The sequence below is a fragment of the Falco cherrug genome, chromosome 9 (genome assembly GCF_023634085.1).
Source record: "Falco cherrug isolate bFalChe1 chromosome 9, bFalChe1.pri, whole genome shotgun sequence".
Taxonomy (NCBI): Eukaryota; Metazoa; Chordata; class Aves; order Falconiformes; family Falconidae; genus Falco; species Falco cherrug.
The window spans coordinates 7,490,594-7,512,717 of NC_073705.1; the positions used below are offsets into that span (position 1 = coordinate 7,490,594).

The following is a 22,124-nucleotide window of genomic DNA, read 5'->3' on the forward strand; positions in this document are numbered from 1 at the left end:
ATAAAACAAGACACTCTCGTCTTTCTCTCTGAATTTTTTTCTCCACTTCATTATTCAGTTTTACATTTTTATGTCACTTCCAGTTCTCTTATCACAGTGAGATCTTTCAGAGTGGATAAAAGCTGAACGCTACAAGCAGAAACCAAAATTTTTCAGCTGCCTTTGCTATCATGCAGCAAACATAAGTCAGAAGCCCAGTGTTTATTTTGCTTTTGTTGCCATTCCTGTATGAAAAAATGTACATAAAAGGTCTGTTTGCTGACTTGCAGTGATTGGGGGAACACGAAGAGCTGAGTGAAGGGATTCAGAAAGAAGAGATACAAAGTTCAGCCTTGAGTCATGGAAGATGCTTTCCCCGATCCAGTCTTTTTTGCATGCATCTGTCCTCGTGGTGGCTTCAGGTCTCTTCACCCTGCAGAACTGCTTGGCCCGTCCGAGTGTTCCCTAAATGTCCCCTCCCAGAACAGATTTTCTTTATCTGCTGGCCTTTGCTGGCAGGTAGAATTGAGAAACTGGGAACCAGTATGGAGAACTCAGGATTTTTAATGTGCAGCGTGCTTTGAAAGGGCGCAACTTGAGAGCAGAAGTTTGCAATGAACGCTCAGTGGCAGAACTGGAACCACAAACCAACAGGGAGAAGGAGCTGAGCTTGGTGGGTCAGAGGAGATGGGCCAGCTCTCGTAGGTGTTTGGTCAGGAGCAGACTATTTTCCACAGGATTTCAGAGTGGAAACTTAAGATTTCCTAGAAGTATTCCCAAGGAGCAGAAATGCCAGTGATTAATATATTTCCAATAAGGATAGGAACTAGTTTGCATGCTGTTTCATGGGGGTGATGCCTGCTCAGGAAGAACACCTGATTTATATGGTTCTTTGGTGGCCAGTTTCTGACTGGAAATGTTTGGAGCCTGTTTTGAAGCTGTGCAGAAGAGCGTGCTTGCGTCATCCAGAAAATGCAGTGAGTCAGTGGAGTCCTGAGGGAGCTGTAACGGCTCAAACAGAAACTTGGAAAACGAAATGGGGACAGATTTAAAGATACAGCATTTGTGGCCGCTGCTGCTCTGTTTAGGCATGGTCTGCGTCTGTCAAAGGCGTTGGTGATGAAGGGGTTCAGCGAGGACTTTGCTGCTGTAAATACAAGTGGAGCTTTATAAGAGTGATCCACCCGGGGCAGGGTGTGGAACTGGAAGAGGGTGTTAAGCTAGTTCTGCTTGCCATTATACTCAGTATTTTGGTATTCAGGGAATCTCCATGAATTCTTCATTGATATGTGTGTTTTGGTATGTTAATGAATAACTTATTGGGAGGGACAGGAAGGAAGGGGGGGAGGGCAGGCTCTTGGTTTGGCCCCTGCTCATCCTTTTCCTCAACGTTCTCAGTTGCCTTCAGATTTGAGATGGTTTCTACAGCATTACAAGCTATGCTGTTGCTGCAGTGCAGCTGTGTTGGGATTGCTCTTGGGCCATTTCATCTGCCCTGGGAAGACAAGGTCCTGTTAAGGAACCACCATGTGGTTTGTAAACATGTGCCCAGATCCTAGGTGGGTCATAAGGGGTGTTAGAAGCACTTGCTAGTGCCACCACCATAGGGACGTTTGCTGTTAATGGACGCTGCTCTTTCTCTTCATATCCACCTGCAGCCAGACAAAATGGATATGGGATGCCTCCTTCCTTCAAACCAAGTGTTGATATTCACAGGAGATCATTTCAGGGATGAGATGTGCTCTTCTTACAATGCTTTCAGTTCCTATCACATGTGAAATAGCCATAGTCAGTTGCGATACTGTTCACGCATTTGTTGTTTTATTTGAAAACTTTCTTGATGCTAATCACTGTTGTATATGGGTACCGCAAACCCACAGATGAATTAATCTTTATGATATATTTCTGGAGGGACAAAATATGCATACAGTGGCATAACAGTGAAGTTAAAGGTAACATCTTGTGCTTCGTATGTTCCCCATTGAATCCCAATTGGTTTTGCTTCAGAACTAAGAGCTGGTTTTCCTCATTTACAAGGCCAACAGACTGAGGCCATTCTTCCCAGCAGAGGTAGTAGAACACAGCAAAAAACCCTGACAAATCTCTCCCTGAATAGGCTTTTCTCCTGCTGGGACAGAGTGCTTGTAACTGCATCTTCGGGTGCTGAACTTTTGATTTTTATCTGAGCACAACAGAGTAAGATGCATCAAAGCTAGCTGTCCCTTACAGGTAAGGTGGTCCTCCAGAGTGACTTTTCTGAAAGTGAAAGAACCACTCGCTGAGAGCCAAGAATGAAGGAAAATGAGAAAAACTGGCTTTTCCTGTTTGTTCCAGTTTTTGAGTGGGGGCGGCTCCAACTCTGGGTTCCCTCCAGAGTCCTGCTGGGGTGGCTTGGTAGCTGTGTTACTTAACAGGGTGCTGAAGCATATTGAATGAGTGCCAGCCTGGCCTCATCCTGCTCTGCAAAGCTAAATCAAAAACCTTCTAGCTCCCAGGGTTTGCCACTGTCTGTGGTTAGCTCGTTTCACGCTGCCGAGCGTTTGAATGAGTGCAGGGAGATTCCTTGCAGGGGCCTTGACTTCCCCTGTATTTGCTAATCCACTCTGAATATACCCATTCCTGGAGTTTGCTTCCATTGGGTTGCATACTGACCTATGTATTCTTCTATGCGTATAGGCCATTCTGATGCTTTATCAGGAATATAAAAATGTTTTGTGACTGTAATGCGCGTGCACTTCAATGTTATAGTTTAGCTTTAACTCCCCTGCTGCTGCAGCTATTATTCAGACCATGAAAGCTTCATTACTTCATTTTGACTCAAGAGTTGTATGGTCCCTAGCAATGCTTATGCAAATTGATGATTCATTTCGATCTTTAGAGTTGAATTTAAATATCTATTAATTTTTAGACTTAGGCAAGTAATTGCATTAGTTTTGCAACTTCTGTGAAGGATATTTTTTTTATACCTAAGGCCCTATTTCAAACCTCTGACCTCATTCCCATAAAGCAAAGCAATTTCATTACATCATAGCTGTGCAATTTGACTTTTGATAGCTGACATTTGCATTTATGTTGGATCCATTAAATATTTGCTTAAAAAGCTGCCAGGCATTTACATGTTAGCATGTAAATGTTAATTAATTAAAAATTGGTATTCTTTTGGCCTTCTTGCTGGCAGTTTTGTTGAAAATGAATGAATTGTAGTTTTCCCTTCTATCGTCACCCTCTGCTTGGTTTCCAGAAAAAATGATTAACGATTATTTTTTTTTGCCTTTGCAGCTGCAATATTTGATTGCAGTCTGACTTCACTAGTGATACATACGGAAATATTTCTGCAGTTAATTGGATGTTATCAAATCCACAGCAGGTGACTAAGACTGTACTCAGACATAGCTGTTCTCCCTCTGTTGCAGTGAGCAGGATCTCTAAGGGCAGATTCCTCTCCGTGGCACTTTCTCCCTTTGTATAGTGATATTAGTTCACAGTTTACATTGTCTAAATAAATACTTGAGGAGTTTTGTGTCCAGGATCTGCTGCCATTGACTTCTTTGGAGGCACTGTAGCTTCCATGCTGCTCCGATTAAAGTTATGTTTCAGATAAGTTAAATGAGACTTGTATGAATCCTTTGGGGTGGGAAAGGATCAGCATATATTTGAAACATACGATATATCAATCTCTCACAGGGTGCTTATTTGCAGGCTTCATATACATGTTGAGTATTTTAGCTTAATATTTATTATCCTTAGCAATGGCTAACCATCTTTGAATCCCACTAAATTCCAACCCTAGCTTCTTCTGTTGAAACGCGTTAAAACACATCTTCGGTTGCTCTGTAACTTTAAATTGCCTTTTTTCCCTCCCTGAACCTCTTCTGTCACCTATCTTTTGCCAGCAAGTCTTGTGAAAGCAGCATCCCTTGTGATTTGGATCAACTGACTGTCTGGCAGCAGGACTGCACGGCGCTAGGGAGGACCCCTCCTGCGGGCAGCCAGCCAGGGGCGACTGCCGAACCCCCCGCGCCTCACCGCACGGTGCTCAGCAGTAGGATGCTTCGTGAATGGGATGGAGAAAACCTTCCTCTGAGCACGCTTGGAGAAGGGTAGCACCAAGATTAATAGGAATGTTTTCTTGGTGCCGCAGGCTCAGGAGCTGCGGAGTGAAATTCCTTGCTCGAGCTTACCCCCTTGGTAACACCTCAGTGACACTGATTAGTCATATTAAAAAGGAAAACAACAAAGGTATAACAGCCCAAATTTTGTAAAATGGCTATTTTTGCACATTGAGCCTCAGATGGTGTTTGACCCTTAATACAGATGGTTTCACTTAATGTATTTTGTTTAAACAATCCCTGTTCCCTGGAAGTGGTTTCAGAATAGGCTGTTCCTCATTGCTGTTCATGTTTGCTTTTTCTTATGATATTATAAGAAGCTTGAAGAGAGTGGATTCAGAAAAGGGCCATAATCAGTGTTAACAGGCATTTGTGGAAGCTTTTGTATTTTCCAGTTTAGGTACTGCAACTTTGTTGACTCCTGGTAGCTTTCAAAGCGGCAGTGCTTTGGAGCACTTTTGTCCTGAGGCTGTAGAGCTCCCTACATTTCTGTTACTCCCCCTCCTGCATTAGAGACCTCAGGGGGTCCCAGCACATTTTTATGGAACAGCTTGTCATCTGAGATACCTGGTTTTCCCCCATGGGATTTGCTTCGTGGTGCTTCAACACACGAAAAGCTCCTCTTTCTCCTGAATACAAACAAAGCGTTTCTGTGCGGGGCAGGGGGTGGGGGATTTGCCTGTTATCTTTGGATCTAGCTGTTTTTCATGTCACTTATAATTTCCGCATGTGCAGGATGTGGTGTTGATATTGAACACACCCTGGGCGAGCTGTGAAAAGTCTGCATCAAGCTCAACATCAGGAGCCTTTATATCGTGCCCTCTGCTGTAGCCATGCTGCCGTGAGGCAGCTCCACTTGATGGAAGGAATGTGAGTGCCCTGGAAGTACATGAAATACATGTGTTTTATAAACTGGAAGCTGGTGTATTGGGTGTGTTACTGAACGTTTCACATGTGTGGTACCTTCTAGCAGTGGATCGATCTCAAGGCAGGGACTTGACTTTGTAGTTAGCTTGTCCAGAAGCCAGGTGGCATGAAAATCTTTTACACTTGGAAAAAATGGAGGCACAGGTTGGGTGAGTGTTTTATCTACAATTACAGGAGAAATCTAAAGAAGAGTCGGAAATAAAACTGTGGCATATCTTTTCCTAGAGCATATGGTTTAACTGAATGGTTAATTTTCCCTTTATTTAACTTTTTTTTCCCCCAAATTATTTTAATCTTAAAATCCAGACCCCATTTGAGGGTTTGGCAATGTAAGCAAAAGTGAACCGAGCTACTATCAGCTCTTTCTGAAACAATAACCTGCTAATGCTGCAAGTAACTTTGTGACATCTTTTAGTCACTTCGGGTACAATTAAAAAATGAGAGATCACATTGTGGGGTTTTTCCCCTGTGCTCTTCCTTGATCTTATAAATGGTACGTTACATGGGTTAAAATCCTTTTGTGTTACTTTGTCAGGGTCTTCTATTAGCCATGCAATATGGAGCGATACACTGGCTGCGTCCCCCCTTTGACTCCAGAGCTGCTGGAGACTTCTAGTCCTGTTTCTTTCTCCAAACCTTCCTCTACTTTGAGATTAATTTTAAAATAGGTGCTTCTGGCACCCTAACTGTAGTGCGTGTTTGAGAGATTAGGGGAACACAGCAGCTCTTTTATCCTGTGAAAATCCTCTGGCCACATTCCAGGTGCTAGATTTGGAAAGACTGACCTGAACCAGGAGAAGGGAGGAAGTGGGGATGTGTGGCCTAACAAAAAACAGTTGGCTTTCACTCTGGGTTTTCCTACCTCTTATTGGTTCAAGCCAGAGCCTTCCTCCTCCTCTAGTGGTTCATGTTCTAGACTGCTTTTGCTAGTTCTCTTTGTTTTGTAGGCTTTAGTCTTTGTTCTTCTAATAACTTGATATAACCTGTGTAACTTGGTTGGGCAGGTGTGGAACTTGCATAGGGAGTCTTGAATACACCATGTACTACTAGTGAAGTTAAGTCTGGGCTTCTGCACTATGTTTCAAGTGTCTTCCAGGTAAACCCAAATTTTTATGGTAAAGTCAAACAAAGGAGTGTCAAAACAAAAGAGTTCTACCTGGGCAGTATGTGGTATTTTCCGTTCCTCTTGCAAGATGCTGGGAGAGACATACAATTTCAGAAAGTGTTGGATATTGTTTATTTTTGTTGCATGATTCTTCTTTCATGGAGAAAGCAAGAACAAGATAAAACAGTAAGAGCTTGTACTGGAGGCTCACAATCTGCAGCAGTAACATGGAATGTACCTGACTTATGTATTGCTGACCTGAGACCTCAATAGTTACTGGAGCTTGATCAGAAATGGGAAAAGCTGTGAATTAAATTACAGGGCGGTGCTATCTTCTGCCTGAACTTTGTTGAACACCCCCTGAATCAGGAGAAGCTTACAGAGGAACTTCCTACTCCAAAATGGTTTCTTACAAAGCTGCGTTTTCAGAGAGTGGTGTCTCTATTGCAGCACTGTTGCCTGTCTGGGTGTCTGTTAGCTCTCTAGGAATTTGAGGCATTGCCTTCCTTAGATGCAGACTGGAGCGTGGCCGGTTACTCAAGACTGGCTGAAGTACTTCCATTTCAGGTGGAAGCAGGTCTCCCAGTGCTGAATGCCTGTGGTCTATTTGACGGTCTCTGAATGATTAATGAAACACATCTATAGCTGGTCCACTCCTACATTCACATTTAAGTCATTTGGATTGGTTTGTAGGGCTTTCAGTGGGAAAGGCTGGTAAGATTAAGCTGTCCATACAACTCAATACTTGCCAGTACAGGTTACTTTCTCAGTATTTTGCATTAAGAAACAGCTCTCCTGGCCCCTTGGTGATGCCAGCGCTGTTACTTGTATGAACAGGTAGTGGGGACAGTCTTCACATTCCTGAAGTGGGTCACCACATGGTTGTGTGAGCCCTGGTGCCAATGAAAAGGAAATGGGAAAGGTGGGACCAAGGGTCTCTGGATTTAGATGGGATCAACTGGCAGAGGTCCCTCACTCCATGTCAGCATGATCTCTTCCCAGAGATGTTTGCCTGTAGCGCTTCTGCTGCTTGCTGCCTTGTGCTCCATTGTGCAGATCTTCAGAGCAGTCACAGGTATTTTACTTTTTTTTGTTACTTATTTGTTTAATCATCTGTGCAGGTCTTGAAAATCTGTTTTTCTCTTGTGAACAGTGAAGTGACTCAGCTGAGCCTGAAATGTAAGATGCGGCAGCTATAGGGCTGGTGTGGAGCAGGGTTGGATAGCTTATAGGGTGCTGACTGTTGCTATTCATTTATACTTCTGCACTTTTCTTTATTTTCTGTCTGGTATGCGGGCAGACAGAATCTACAATCTTTATTCATGCCAACAGCTGTAAACCTCAGACCACATGTAATATATCTGCTCTGTGAAATGGCTCTGATTAATGATGGGCAGGTAGGGTAAAGAGGGAATGAATAGAAAGGAACTCTGGATTTCTCAAAATAGACATAGGGGCAGAGTTTGGTGTTACTGGAGATCAGTAACACTGATTTCTTTTTTACACCTCCCTTCTTTATCTTACCTCTTTTGCCTGGAAAGGCAGAAAGCATGGAGGTATTCCACAATCTCATGCTATTTTATAAATCTAAATGCAGATATGATAAGCATTATACTCTAAGCATACCAAGGAAACTCATCCTGAAAGGGTTTAATTTTAGAACTTTTACCCCTGATGAATTCAGCATCAGACATTTGCTTTGTCTTAATAGCGCAACCTACAGGGAATGTTCCCCAGTTTTCTAAAAAAAAAAAAAAAAAAAAAAAGTTCAAATTAAAATGTGATCTTTCAATGTGTTTTTATGTTTAGGAATCAAAAAGCATTGTTTTAAATCCTTATGGAAATTTAGCACTAGGTCTAGCACTTGAATTGCATTTTGTCTACACTCAGCAGTGCAAGACTAAAATGGATACTTTTTTCTGCCTTCTTGCTGCAGTTGGACCAGGATGGAGGTCAATATATACATTTTTACATTTGCCTTTCTTCACAGTGAAATAGCTTATTTTTGTCTGAAGTTTCAGCCTGTTGGCCCCAGTCTTCATAAGAGAAAATACTGGTCCTGCCTTTATGTCATAGTCCCAGCAGGACTCTTAAAACTTCTTATGTTGTGTCCTGACAACAAAATAAAATACTGAACTGTTTGGAGGGAACCATTGCTGCAGGCAGTTCTAATTAACTGGAAGCTTTTCCTTTCTGGGAGTGTATATTTAATTTCTTACACTGGGAATAATAAGCAATTAGTGCTATGGAGCACAAGGCACTTCACTGGCATATCTGAGGGAGGCTGAGAGTAGATACTGAGGGAGGATAAATACTGTAATTAAAATCAAGTGATTGTAGATGATTTTATATAGCATCTTTTATACTTATATAGTTGCTTTTCTATTTATATAGTTATAAAGAGCTTCTACTTTTCCAAAATATTATGCACTCCCTTGTGGATGTAGTAGTGGAATCTTGAATTCCTGATCAGAAGGCACTGTTTTAGGTTTTGGGGTTTTTTTTGTTTCTTTCTTAATTGGAAAAAAAAAAAGTACACTCATTACAGTGTCAGGAAGTGTGTATACTGTGCTCCTGCAAAGGTTTCTGTCCGTCGATACTGATGCTGTTCAAAAGCACAACTCTGTTTAGGATTAGATCCCTAGAGAAAAATTCTCTTTGCCATTGAATTTATCCTAGTCTCCTGTTGCAGTGTGTTACTTGAAATTTTCTGCATTTTGGAAAATGATTGTAATCTGTGCTGAATTCAATGCTGAAACAGCTTAGGTGAGGGAGGACTGAAGGTGCGGTGTATGGCTGGGTAGGGAGCCCTGAAACAGCAGTGAAAACATTAAATACTGCTGTGAGACCTCCTTTGCGTGATCTGCCTCAGGGCAGAGGAGCTGAATTGCTACTAGGTTTGATGGATTATTTGTTTATTGATGGATTATTATTTGTGTGTGCTCTGCGTGATTTTTTTCCTTTGCTTTCCAAGTCCTTTGGTGATTCCTGAAGCGGTGCCAGCAGCAAGCGTGCTGCCACGCTCAGAGCTGAGCCCCGAGTTAAACTCCGCTTGGGAGAGAAAACGCAGCACAACGGCATCGCTGGGGTGGAGAAAGACGTTCCAGCTGTTCCAGTAACATGAATTTGATAGCTGATGCACAAAAGGTGGTTCATACTGGGCAGAGCGAGGGTGCTCCGTACAGGTCGGTGTTGCCGCAGTGTGCCTGCCCAGACGTGGGGAACATCCCCCCCCTCTCCCGTGTGCGGGCCGCCCTGCAGAGCATCCCCCCCTCCCCCGTGTGCGGGCCGCCCTGCAGAGCATCCCCCCCTCCCCCGTGTGCGGGCCGCCCTGCAGAGCATCCCCCCCTCCCCCGTGTGCGGGCCGCCCTGCAGAGCATCCCCCCCCTCCCCCGTGTGCGGGCCGCCCTGCAGAGCATCCCCCCCTCCCCCGTGTGCGGGCCGCCCTGCAGCCGCGGGCGGTGCGGGACGAACCTCCCTCCATCTCCCTCCCGATCCTGCTGGGCTGAGGCAGCGCTGGATCAGCGAGGCTTGTTTTCTTTCCTTCTTCTCCCCTTCTACCCCCTCCTCATGTGTAATTTGATCTCTTAGGCCTGGTCTTCTGCTTTGGCAGATTTTTCAGCTCTTGGATGGAAGAAATTAACCACTTAGTTACTGTCAGGACGAAAACATGTTTTACTGGTCCTCCTGGCTCTTCCTGCGGACGTGCTCAGAATTACACAAAATAGCCCGTGAAGTCATCAGCTTTGAGCTCCCCCCTTTAAACCTCTTGTTTTAACTTTACTTTTTCATCTGCATTTCCTTGCCTTTTCATTTAAAAGAAAGACGGAAATGCTCCCACTCAAGATCTGAGTCAGTATTTGGCAAAGAAACTTCTCTAAAATTTATTTTCTGATACTTTCCAAGTATGTATCTTTTCTGATTGTGTCCTGGCTTTCTGTGAGCCCTCTCTGCTCTGGTCTGGCAGAAAATGCTGAACTTCACTAGGATCCCTAAACTGATGTTACTGTACCTATTGCACAGAAACCGTCAGTCCCTGCTCCCTCTTTTACAACCTTAATAAACTGCCCAGCCAATGCATGTTAATTAACTATAGTAAGCAGGAGTTTGTGTGATTTTTGTGTCTTTAAGGTAAGCAGCTGTTTTTTTCAGATCTGAAAAGTGCCAAGATGCTTCTTTCTTTTTCTTTGTCTGCAGATGTTTCAATAAGTGTTTAATGGAAGAGGTCCAAACCTTTTTCAGTGATTTGTGAAGAGCCCCTTTGGACTTGAATTTAACCTTGCAGGCTTCAAATGCTAATACCCCAGGCAATTCCCTGTGGAGCTCACAACCCACCTTGTTTTTTCACATGAGTGTGCTGAAGACAAACCCCCACTGCAGGAATTTAATAGTACCCTCTGCCTTGTTACTACCTTAAAAAGTAGGATTCTGCCCTGTTGCTTGTAAGGAATTTCAAATAGTTGAACATCCCATCTCTGAAATCACCACTTCTTAGCCGCCTCCTTCACTCATGAAAATTGCAAATAACAAACATCTGTTTAATCCAGGAGAAAAAACAACAAATGCACATGCTTTATTGCACAATCTTTTGGGTTTCTGTTGATGTGTACAGTCGACTTTTGTAACCTGGCTTTTTCTTTTTTTTTTAAAAAAAAAGTTTCTTCCTGTGAGAGTGGTACTTGCTAAGTCCAAGTGCCAGGAGTGTTAATATTTTATTGTATGTGCGGATATCTCTCTGTGCTCTTGCAGGGTCGCTCACACTGTGCTAGATGGTTTCTGAAGGACAGAAAACACTCTTTGTTCTCAGGTGTTAACTAGCCTTTGTTCAAATTAATGTGTGGGCTTTTTTGTTTAGTGGTTTTTTATTTATTTATTTACAGTAATGCCTATTGTAGAATGGTCGGAATAGTAGGGAGAGACTTTTGTTTTTAACATGCTGTTTTAACTAGGTATTGTAAACATGTCAGCTGAATTTTGGGAAGAGCTTAAATGGCAAGGTAAATAATTGTGTCTCTAAAAATGTTGTGTATGTGAATTGGAAAAGGAAAGGCAAAGATGTATACGTAAAAGGCTGGAAGGAAACAGACGATGGCAACACTGATGGAGTGGTTCTGAGGTAGGGCAGTGCTGGAGAAAGTCTGGGTGGCATTGCACACCGCTGAAGGCACGGAGGTTCATCTGAGCAAGGTACTGGGCAGAGCAGTAAAACCACTTGAGCCCTGTTTGTCTGGGTATACATTACTAATGACAGTGGTATTACTGATTGCTAGTGATCACCAAGTGGTAGTTAGAGATCCTTCTGTGTCTTGGTTGCTTGGGCTTTCTCTTTAGGTGCATGAACAAACTTGGAAAGTTTTACTGGGCTGATGTAGTCATTCTATGTGCAAATACCATGATTCTTCTCACCCTCTACCTGTGATGTGGCAGGTATTACAAACAAATCACAAACGTCATCACCTTTTTGTGTAGTGCTGTCATTGACAAGTAGGCTGAGAATATTGGAGTATCCTGGAAGACTTGTTTTCACTTGTCTTTGGAGTAGTTAAACCATCATCAAGACTAAGGGGCGACTGACTTGAGACAGTTGTTTAAATTTGAGGTGGCTTTTATGGGCTGGGTGTGGGATGTGGGCTCCACTCTAACCCTGCCAATCTTGGGCTCGAGTTCTGCCGTGCTTTCTTTGGCATACCATGGTAAAGCTCTCATGACTTCATGTGCATGACCCACTGAAGTTGTATTAATTGCCAACAGTTTTACAGGACTCCACCAGACGGTGTTTTGTGCTACACGTGCCAAGAAGGTGGAGTTTAGTAGCCAGGATTTTAAAGCTGCTAGTCCTCTCAATCTAATACACACCAGTATCTTCCCAAAAGTTTGCTACATTGTATGTAAGAGTGGATGGAGGCATGTAATGGTGGAGGACCTGAAAACCTGAAGGAAAATTGAAATCTGTCAGACAAAGCTGGACCAGGCCCCAGGAAAATAGGCAATACTGTGTTTGCTGTCGGATCAAAGCCCAGCTTTGTTACAGCTGTGTCTGTAGCACATGCTGCGGTCATTCATGGATTTCAACATAGGCTTCTTTGATCATTTTCATATACACATATATTTTTAATCAGGTAATGGTGTTAGAATGTGTTAGTCCACTATGTGAAAGATGCCATCGGAAGAGAGCTGTGTAGTACGGCAGCGCTTTCTGACATGGACCTATTTTTAATCCTAAAGACAGTGGCCAGTGAATGCCCAAAATCACATGTAACCTTATCACTTAGAAAGAAAAATGTGTTAGGAATTAATGTGATTCTACATTTCATTGCTCCATGCATCCAGAGACAACAAAGTGCTTTACAACCAGTGTTGAGTTAGTCTTTTAACACCTGTGGGGAAATTCTCAGCTGCATTTACAGAAGAACAAGATAAGGCACAGGTAACTTGCAACTGTAAGGAAGAATCTGTTCTTCTGGTGTGCTCCTTTACTCCTTTGCTTTAACCACTAGTTTGTGCTGCTTCTGTTTCAAGTGACTTTTTTCCATCCCAAAACAGCTGAATGTGCCTATCAAAAAATGCCCAGTGGTTGGGGCTTCAAACTCTGTTATCTTACCATGTTTCAGAAGAGGATTTTAAAATAAAATTAAAGCTTTGCTTTCAAATGGGTGACAAGCGCTCAAGCTGTTTTTAATGATATCGCAACAAAATTTACTCCAGCTGCTGACATTGTGGGATCATGCCAAAACTCACTTTCTGTGTTCATGGAGGCCAGTCCTTTCGCTGCTGCTGTCATGTATGTGTGTGATCGTTCTCTTTTGGAAAAATCTGTCCTCAAATTTTGGGTAGCTTTAAAAAAGTAAAGAATATATAGCTGTCTGCTAGAAGAACCCCAAACATGAAGGCTGTTGGCTAAATAGGTTTATACTCTTGTATGAGCATGAACAATAAAGACTAATGGATACTGGATTGCATTAACAAGAGCAGAGCCAGCAGGTCCAAGGAAGTGATTATTTCCCTCTTTTTGGCTCTTGTGAAGCCACATCTGGAGTATGGCGTCCAGCTCCCTCCTTCCCTGGGGCAGCTGCTGACACACTGGAGGGAGTCTGGTCGGGGCTGGAACAGGCGATGCCCCTGGGGCTGCGGGAGCTGCCTTCATGTGGGGAGGAAGAGGGGACAGAGGGGGTCCCAGTGCTCTTGTAACCACCCCACTGGTGGCTGGACAGGCTCTTCTCAGAGGTGCACAGCAAAAGGAGGAGAGGCAACACTCAGAACTTCACAGCAAGGCAAAGCTGGATAGATACAAGAGGATAAAAAGTCTTCTGTGCTGCCCAGCAGACTGGGTTAAAGTTTAGCTGCAAAAAGCCTGGAACAACCTGATCTAGATAGATAGCCACCCTCAGAGCAGGAGGAGGTTGAACTGGAGACCTTCCGAGTCTGCTCCCAACCAAAATTGTTTTGCCATTCTGCAACATGAGAGCCCAAGTTGAAGGTTGCATCAGTCACTCTTTAGTCCAAAAGTCTGCACGCTTTTCATGACTGATTTTGTTCTAAGATGTGTATATGACAAACAAACATGAAAGGGATTAATAGATGTCAGCCGTTAAAAGTAGCAGAGTTTGTGTGACACTACCAATATGGCTTTTATTTTTGTATCACCAGTTAATTTCGTGGCATGCAGGAAAAGCAGAGGGTGTTTGCTTAAAGTATTTGCAGTTTCGTTTGCCATGACACAAAGGAGGAAGCATTGAAGGATGACATTTGTAGCAAAGGGACCACACAAGCTTGTCTGCATGGAAACATAAATGGAATTAATTTGTTTATCTACATAGGGAGTTATCCCAGGATAGCTCTTTGTGTTTAACTCCCGAGTGGATGCATTTCTCCTACAGTGGGTTCTTCTGCAAGCAGGTTAATTTAATCTGAGATGAGACATTCTTCTTCTGGAATAAGAACCCCAGGAGTTCATCAGGAATGTAACCCACATTAACTCTGCCGGCGCTTATTGTATTAACCTTAATTGTAGTGGGTGGGTGGTGTTTGTGGGGGGCAGCCTTTGTACAGCCTGGAGAATGCTATGGGGGTTCCGCATTCCTGCAGCTGAAGGAGAAGCAGGATGGGGATGTTCCTCACATGGAAAAAAAGTTATGTGCAAGATGCCTGGTTTGCTCTTACCAATGTTACTTCATCTCAGTTCCCTAAACGTGACACTGAGTCTGAACACGTAATGGCTGAGCTCCTCCTGTGATTTATATAACCTTTCTCCTCCAAATCTGCTTTTAACTCATCTTCCCCACCCCCACCCCTCCCAGAGCAATTCTGCACAAGTTCTCTGTTGCAGTCTCATGTGAAGTTAGGTGGACAGGCAACAAGTAGATAGGTATTGGTTTCTCTTTAAACCCTTGTGCTTCCATAAAATAGAAATCCTGCTCCAGAAGTGGAGAGAGGAGGGCAGAATGTGGGGACAACTGCATCGTCTTTCTAATGCACGTGCAGGCTGCAGAGGTGGGGGATTGGAACTGTAGCCTCATCCCTTTGCTGGACTGTGTAAATTGAGGAAAGGGTTAAGGTCTTTTGCTGTTTTCTGGTTTATTAAATGGGGATATCCATGTTCATATTTTGTGAGAAAAAGCGTGAAAGCATTTTGAACATCATGCTGTCCTTATCATGATTATTTCACTGCTAGAAACGGTGTGACTTACGGTATTTTAAAAAATGCAAATAACATTATTGCAGTTCAGTATGCGTTGAGAGACCAAGGATTTCTTTCCAATCTGTCTTTCACGTATACACTCCATGGATCAGAAGACTGAGGCAAAGTAGTGCTGTAAAATAATGTTTAAAGAGTCTGAGCGATGTTTGCTGTTTCGGAGGCATGCTCCTCAGATGTTGGAAGCATGCAGAGTTTCCCCTAAAGTATTGAATGTTTGAAAACGTTGGAGGGTAAAAGAGCACTAGTGAGTCAGTAACCTTGCCAAAATAAACTGTCAGATGTGGAGGGAAGTTTTCAGGGACAAAAATGAAGATTTGCTGCATTTTTGATCCTGTGTGTGACACACTGAGTGAGTGCTCCACATGTTGCAGTGGAGTTTGTGATAGGGTTGGCTTCCCAGGCCATTTTCTCCAGCCTCTCTATTCTGCACCCCCGATGAACTGTGCGCCCTTGAGCACCTCTTGCTCGAAGCAGCAAAAGCACCCCAAGGTTCAGGAAATGAAAGGGGATTTTAGAGTGGAAAAAAATGTATTTGTATATGCGTCCAACTTGCTATCTCCTGTATGTATATGTACACAAAATTTTATATATACACTCGTATAGAATATAAATACAGAAACAAAAGTGATGGTTGTTTTAAAATGAATTCCCACAATCATGCTAGAAAGTAATTATAAAAAATGGAAAACTGGAGAGTAGTAATGGATGTGTAGCCTTGAGAAACCTGCAAAGGAAAGGCACAGTTTGCAGGGGAAAGGAATAGTAGATAGTGGGAGAGTGAAAACTTTTGGCCTCTTGTGCAAGCAGAGTAGTATCCTGAAGTGTAATTACATCAGCTGAGATTTGAATCCATTTGCCTGTAGTTATCGCAGAGGTGTTAAGACAGCATCTTTTGGGAAGGACCTCCAGCTCCCCTGCATTTCTGTGCTGGTTTTACAAATGGGCACAGCTCCCAGTTTGCTTCTCCCTGTTACGAGGCGCCGTATTTAAACAGTTCCCTTAATACGCTGTGAAATGACACACTTTTAAGACTGACTGTTGCTTATGATTCATTGGTTTAACAGACCCGCGCACAAAGCGCCACGAGCACCAAGGCAGCAGCGTTCTTCTGTAATCCTGCCTTTCCCCCCTTCCCCACCCAAGGAGGTCTCTCGCAGGCAGGGGGGACTTGTTGATTGTCACCCTCGCCTCTCCGGCGCTGGGAGGGGAGGCAGGCAGGGTGCAGGCAGGCAGGCAGGAGGAGGGTTAAGGAGCGAGGGCGTTGCTCGCCTGCCTGATGTCATGGAGGCAGGCAGCGGCTGAAGGGGGCCCTTTGTTGGCAGCGGAGTCCCAGCAGCCCTGCCTGCACCCAGCGCCCGGCGGCATGCGGGCAGCTGCCGCCAACTGCGGGCACGAGTGACTGTCCAACTTGGTTGGCTTTGCTTTTTTCCGCTTGCTTTATTTTCCTGTTCTTTTTTTCCCCCCTCCTCTCTCCCGCCAAAAGAGTTGGGAAGGAGGGAAGATGGCTGGAGTTAACTCCCCGGGAGAGGAGATGCGGGGCCCCAGGATTTTCCGCCTCTCAGGCTCGCCCTTGTAATGGTTTTCAGAGTGCTGGATTTCTTAGACTTTCCCTGGATATTTTGTTTTAGACTTTTCCTGGATTTTTTTAGACTCTTACTGGATTTTTTTAGACTTTTGTAGACTTTTACTGGATAATTCCACAGTGCGAGAAGAAGCTGAAGGCGGGGGGAAGGGAAACCAGACAGCCAAAGCCAAACTCTAACAAATGAAAATGTTGGAGATTTGCTTGAAATTGGTGGGTTGCAAATCGAAGAAGGGGCTCTCCTCCTCCTCCAGCTGCTACCTGGAAGGTGAGTACCCAAGGGTCAGCCTGTGCCCACCGATGGCTGGGGCTGCTGTGCTCGTGGGGGGTACAGCCGACCCTGCCGCCGTCCCAGACGAGAGTTTTATCCCGTGCTTGCACGCTGGGGCCAGGCTTGGGGAGACGTTTGGTCCTGGTCAGCTTTAGGTTGGGCTTTTGCATGCTGGGGGTGAAGGAACCAAGCGGGGTACGCGGCATCCAGGCCCCAGGTGACTTTCATTAACTGCAGTATACAAAGGGAGAGCGGCTCTACCATTTATGGTTGTAAAATGTCAAGGGATCTTATTGCCGAGCCCATAAGCAAAGCCGTATCTTAAGGCCTCTGCTTTATTTTTTTGCCAGGGGAAGGATCTCCCTTATTTTGGTCGTGTGAGGAGGATGGTAAAACCAACTCCAGGCTCGGGAAGAAAATTTAGATGAGTCCATCAGTAAAATATTTTCAGTGTGTGTTAATACGTAATCTCTTAGTTCATTTTGGTTATGCCCTTGTTCAGTCTGCTTTCCACAGGCATTCATTTAACTGAATTTTCTTGCGTGTTTGCTTTTAAAAAGTGATTTTTGAGTCACACCCACGGTTATTTGTAGACCCTGAGATGTTAAACATATGGACATGACTAGTTTAGGTTGAAAGCCTGGGTGACAGAGGCATCGTGCTGGGCTGGGGGACTTGGGGCTGAGGTCTTGCTTGGCAGGATCTTGAGCAAGTTCTTCGCCCCAGCGTGGCTTCACCCCTGCTCGTGGAGCAACGTTACAGGCCCCCTGTGCAGGGCCGTCTCTGGTGCTCTGGGCTTCTTGAACTTCTTTTGTGTTGCTTGATATTGCTTCAGTAAAAATAATCCGCATGCCAGGAGGACCATGCTAACTCATCAAATCAGAGGCACGAAAGGCAGCAGCTGATTTCCTGGGGCCTATCGCAAGTCACTGTTGCTCAACTCTCAAATATTCAGTGGAGAAATGGTCCTTGGAAATTCATAGGTTAGGAATCTCAACATCTACAGATGGCTTCTTGTGGCAAACCCATTTGAGGAAATTTCAGATCAAGAGTCTATAGTTGCATTTAGTGGCACTGAAGAATTTTCTGTTGTCTAAAATCAAAGAACAGTTTCCAGAGAACTTTTTAAATTTATTTAAAGTTTAGGAAACCTAATGGTGGGTGGGTGCATATGCATAATTTTGATCTTTCCTACGTGATTGAATTCTTCTGTGATCTTTTAGGTCTATAAAACCTCTGTCTGTCCCCTGCCTCTGGTACTGCTCAGGCACGGCCAGGCTGCCTGTTGAGGAGCTCTGAGCCATTCTGGGCCTCCTTTCTGCGCCCTTGGATCTTTCAACACAGCCCTGGGAGAAGAGAGCATCTGGGGCCTCTCTTCCCTGCAGAAATGAATGCTAAAGGATGATGTTACAAGGGTGTTACCCTGACTGTTTTTGCAAGTTTTCTCTTTTGTGTGTGTTACAACCACTCCCCCCTCCCCAATTTGCAATGCAGTTGCATAATAGGATTAGGGCATAGTTTGACTTGCTTGTATAGGCAGTATCAAGTTAAGAACATAATCGTTGACACAATAAATATTGTAGTAATTCCACCTTCTGCTTCCCAGAGGCTGTGGTTGCATATTTACTTTTTGTGATGAGATGGGAAATGAGCATTGAAACAATTTTTAAACAATCTTCTATCAAAGTAGCCCAGTCCCGTGTCTCAGCTCAGCATGGGGCAAACCCGAAGCCAGCATCCAAGCAGCTTGTTAAATGTGAACAAATGTGGCAACTGCATCCTTAATGCTGTAACTGTTGGTTAGGACACAGGCAGCCCAGAACCTACCGAAATCAGCTGTCGATCTCTTGAAGAGCAGGGTGGGAAGCAAGAATCTATACTCATCTGGGGGAGGGAAAAAAAGTTTTTAGAAAGGGTAGGATTTTCTGCTATCCCTTTCTAAAGCTGAAGGTCCCCACATGGTATTCCTAGGCAGGTTTCTTATTAAAATTATTGTGAGGTTGAAAGTGCTGTTGAGAACTCTTCAAAAGAAGAGTTGTGGTGGCTCGCCCCAACACCCTGTACTCCAAGGGTGCAAGTGAAAACCATTTGCTTGCATTACTCTTAAGAACATGACAAGTTTTTAAATATGGATTTGTTAATTTTTATAGAAACGACTTAAGCTTGGCAGATTGTGAGAAGGGGCCAAGGGTCAGAAACTAGGGACCATTGCTCCTGGATACCTGTGAGCAGCATGGGATGGCCAGTCCATTCCCATGCGCATCCCACAGCCTCGATGAAGCTTTTGAAAGGATTAAGGGAGATGATGGTGATATCACTGGAGGATTTAACTGTGTTCTTATCTTAGTTGTATGGGAAGCTGTTGAGGACATGAGGGGGAAGCTGAAGCTTTTTTTTGCTATAGTAGACTATGAAACCTTAAACATAACTGCTTAAAGGGTGAAAAGTCCATTAGTTGCGTGGAAAACCAGCTGCTGCCAGCAGGATAGATTAAATTTTACCTATTCCAGTTTCTTTCTTTGGTTTTCATGTGTTAACAAAAACACTACAGTGCTTTGTTGATGACTAGCATGGGACTGTAGCAAAATCAATCTGTTATATATTTAAACACGCTTCTTGAAAATACTATATTGAGGTTGGGTTTGGTAAAGGCTGATGTAGTGTCAGGCACATGTGTAGTAGGTACATGTCTTTTGACCAAGTAATCAGGAATGGAGTTGGTTTTTTTTCATGGTGGTCCTCTTCTGAAAGGCTTTTATGCTCTGTTAGGCTTGTTTGTAGAGTCTCTTTTGTGGTGGCGCGGAGGTATGGCAGGTGCTACATCCCATTGCTGTGCACTTTGCTGTGTGCAGGCAGCCTGCTTGCTGAAAAAGTTGAGACCTTTACTTAACTTGATCAAAAATAAGTTTAAACTGGCTTTAACGGTTACTGAGATTTCATATTGATGTTTGGCTGGCCATTTTTTGCTCTGGTTTCTATTCCCACTAGTAAATATTACTCAAAATGTGAGAGATCTGAATTTCTGTCATCTGCTTTCTCCTTTCTGCCTTTGCCAAACTGAATAATTCCTTACCCACTTCACACCAAGAAAGGGTAAAGAGTAGAAGGGACGAGGCACAGCAAGTACTGCTGCCAATCTGATCTGGAAAACAGAACGTGTCCATGTCCCAAATAGGGGCTGAAATAGTATTGCTGCCTTTTTGGGCTTGCCCTGCCACTGAAAGGCAGAAGCCTTGTTTAAAACCTGTCAGTGTTCTCTGTAAAGTTTAAAAACCGTTTTGGGGATGCTAGTAAAGTCCTTTGTTTTCTAACTGGAATTATTTCAGTCCTGCCAGCTGTCAGATAGTCTCTTTCTTGCTTTTTTTTTTTTTGCTTTTTTTTTTTCCTATTTTCCTTAAGAGTGTCTTGTTACAGCTGGAGTAGACAAGCCTGAGGAGGAGGAGCAGCCTGTAGCCATTGCCCTGTTCCTGGAGAGTTTCTTTTTATGCATTTGGGCACATATCGAGCCAGACACAAATCTGCAATGCCAGCGACTTGTTCTGCCCTGATGTTGGTGGGATCAGCAGGCACGTCTTTGGTCAATCCGTTAGGAAGAATGAGTGCATTAAGAGAGTGTTGCTGCCTCCCAGGGAAGAGCCTTCTGTTTGTTTCCTCTTTTCCTTGGCTATTTTCAGCTCTTCGCCTCTTGGCCTCTCATCTACCATCACTCAGTAGAGTTCTTGCTTTTAAATATGTTTCTGGCTTGTTAGTTATGTGGTTGTTCCAGCAGTTCTTGTCGCCTGCCCCATCCTTATTAAAAAATCTGGCTGATCGTGCTTGTTGCCATTTCTCTTGGGTTGTGGTGAGGAAAGGATTATCATTTCATAGGAAAAGCTGTAACTGTCTCCAGACCTAAAACTGGTCATCCGCAGACATGTTAGTACTTCCCTGATAGTCTGGGGCTGCTTAGTAAAACAGGGAAACACAACAGTAAATCTCAATGATTCTTGCTTGGTGTCGTCCCTCCCCAAGGCTCAGAAAAGGGCAAACTTCACTACTACTGCTCCCTTAGTAATGAAACCAAAATAAAAATGATAAAGGTAATGCTTTCAGAAATATACAAGTGTCATGGAAGCTCGCTTGGATCGGTTACTTTTCCCCCTTCCTCTCCCAGAGGTTATAATCCAAAGTCGGGCAGCAGCTTAGTAGCAGATTTGGGAGTAAAATCCAAATTTCTGCTGTACCCACAATTCCATTCCACACGTCTACACTGTGATCAGCTGGCTGCAGAAGGATGATATTTACCGTGTCACTAAGGGGTTATAAATGGAATAAACTCAGCTAATGCACTTGAGTGGCACCTGCAGGATAACGTAAGAGGGAACTTTCAAGAAAACACAAACCAAATCAAAACAAAAACAACCAGCCAACAGCCCGCAACCAACAAACAAACAACAACAAAAGCCCCAAGGTGACAGAATCATCTCTTGGAGGAGTGGGAGAAGCCACATCATCAGGGGTGCTCAGTGTTGGATGAGATGAAATAACTGCAGTTGACTGTGAGGGCCTGTTTGTGCTTAAGCAGTGCAGCAAGAGCCATGGGTGACCTTGTTGTCTCGTGTTTGCATTCAGCAGATGTGGTTTTCATTGTTTAGAGTGCTGGAGATTCCTGGCGGCCGTTCGAGGAGGAGCGCAGCCTGCCTGCAGGGTGAAGGCACCTTGCTGGGGGTGGAAATAGGGTGGCACAGCGGGGAAACTGGCCCAGCACAGGGGGAATAGGTCTAGCTGAGAGAGGCTGGAACTAATTTTGTACTTCATCTCTGTATATAAATGCGCGATATTTTAAAAGTGATCATTTGTCCTCATTCTGGCTGTAAGAATATGAGCTTTCCAAATACCAGCCAAGAGCAGAAGCGATAGCCTTTGTTGCAGAAGATTGTATGGCCTGTGCTGTGGAGTAGGTGGCAGGAAAGGCTGATCGTGATCTCACTAAAGGGATGAGTCTGAAATAAAACATGAAATGAAACCTTCCTTCTTTTTGGAAAGATCTGGTTTATGGATTTTTTTATTTTTTTTAATTAATTCATATTCTGTCAGGCCTAGGGAATCTGTGAGGGCCACTAAGGAAAGACTGGGACAGAGGGACAGCTGCCTCATCATATGTGCTTAGCTGGGAGCATTTGGATGTAGTAAATCTGCATAGCTATTCTGCCATTTATCATAATTTCTTCCGGGGGAAAGGAGAGTAGCAGGGATGTAGGGGAAGGAGAAGCTTTAGATAGCATGTGTTGTACTTCTGAAGAGATTACTAGATGTATTCTGTGCTCCTTCGCTCTAGAAACCTTGTGGAAAAAATGCCAGCACAGTTTGTAAGACCACAGGATGTTTGTTTTGTAGGGAGACAGGAGGTCTCTTCCTTCCCTCGGGACTGCCCGCACTCAGCTGTGGAGGAGCCGATTGTAATTCTGTGCTTC

General features: G+C 43.9%; 1 protein-coding gene across 3 annotated transcripts in view; it reads left to right on the forward strand.

Moving 5' to 3' along the window:
• ABL1 (ABL proto-oncogene 1, non-receptor tyrosine kinase) overlaps positions 1–22,124 on the forward strand; it is an 82,699-nt gene that overhangs the window by 32,065 nt on the left and 28,510 nt on the right. The window contains exon 1 of one of the 3 annotated variants that reach the window (XM_055720573.1): positions 16,115–16,668. The exons of 1 other annotated variant lie outside the window; for it this stretch is intronic. In XM_055720573.1, the coding sequence (XP_055576548.1) occupies positions 16,584–16,668 (85 nt within the window). In that variant the 5' untranslated portion in view covers positions 16,115–16,583. Of the gene's footprint in view, positions 1–16,114; positions 16,669–22,124 lie in introns of those variants that run through there. One more of the 3 variants, XM_055720575.1, reaches the window with a different exon arrangement.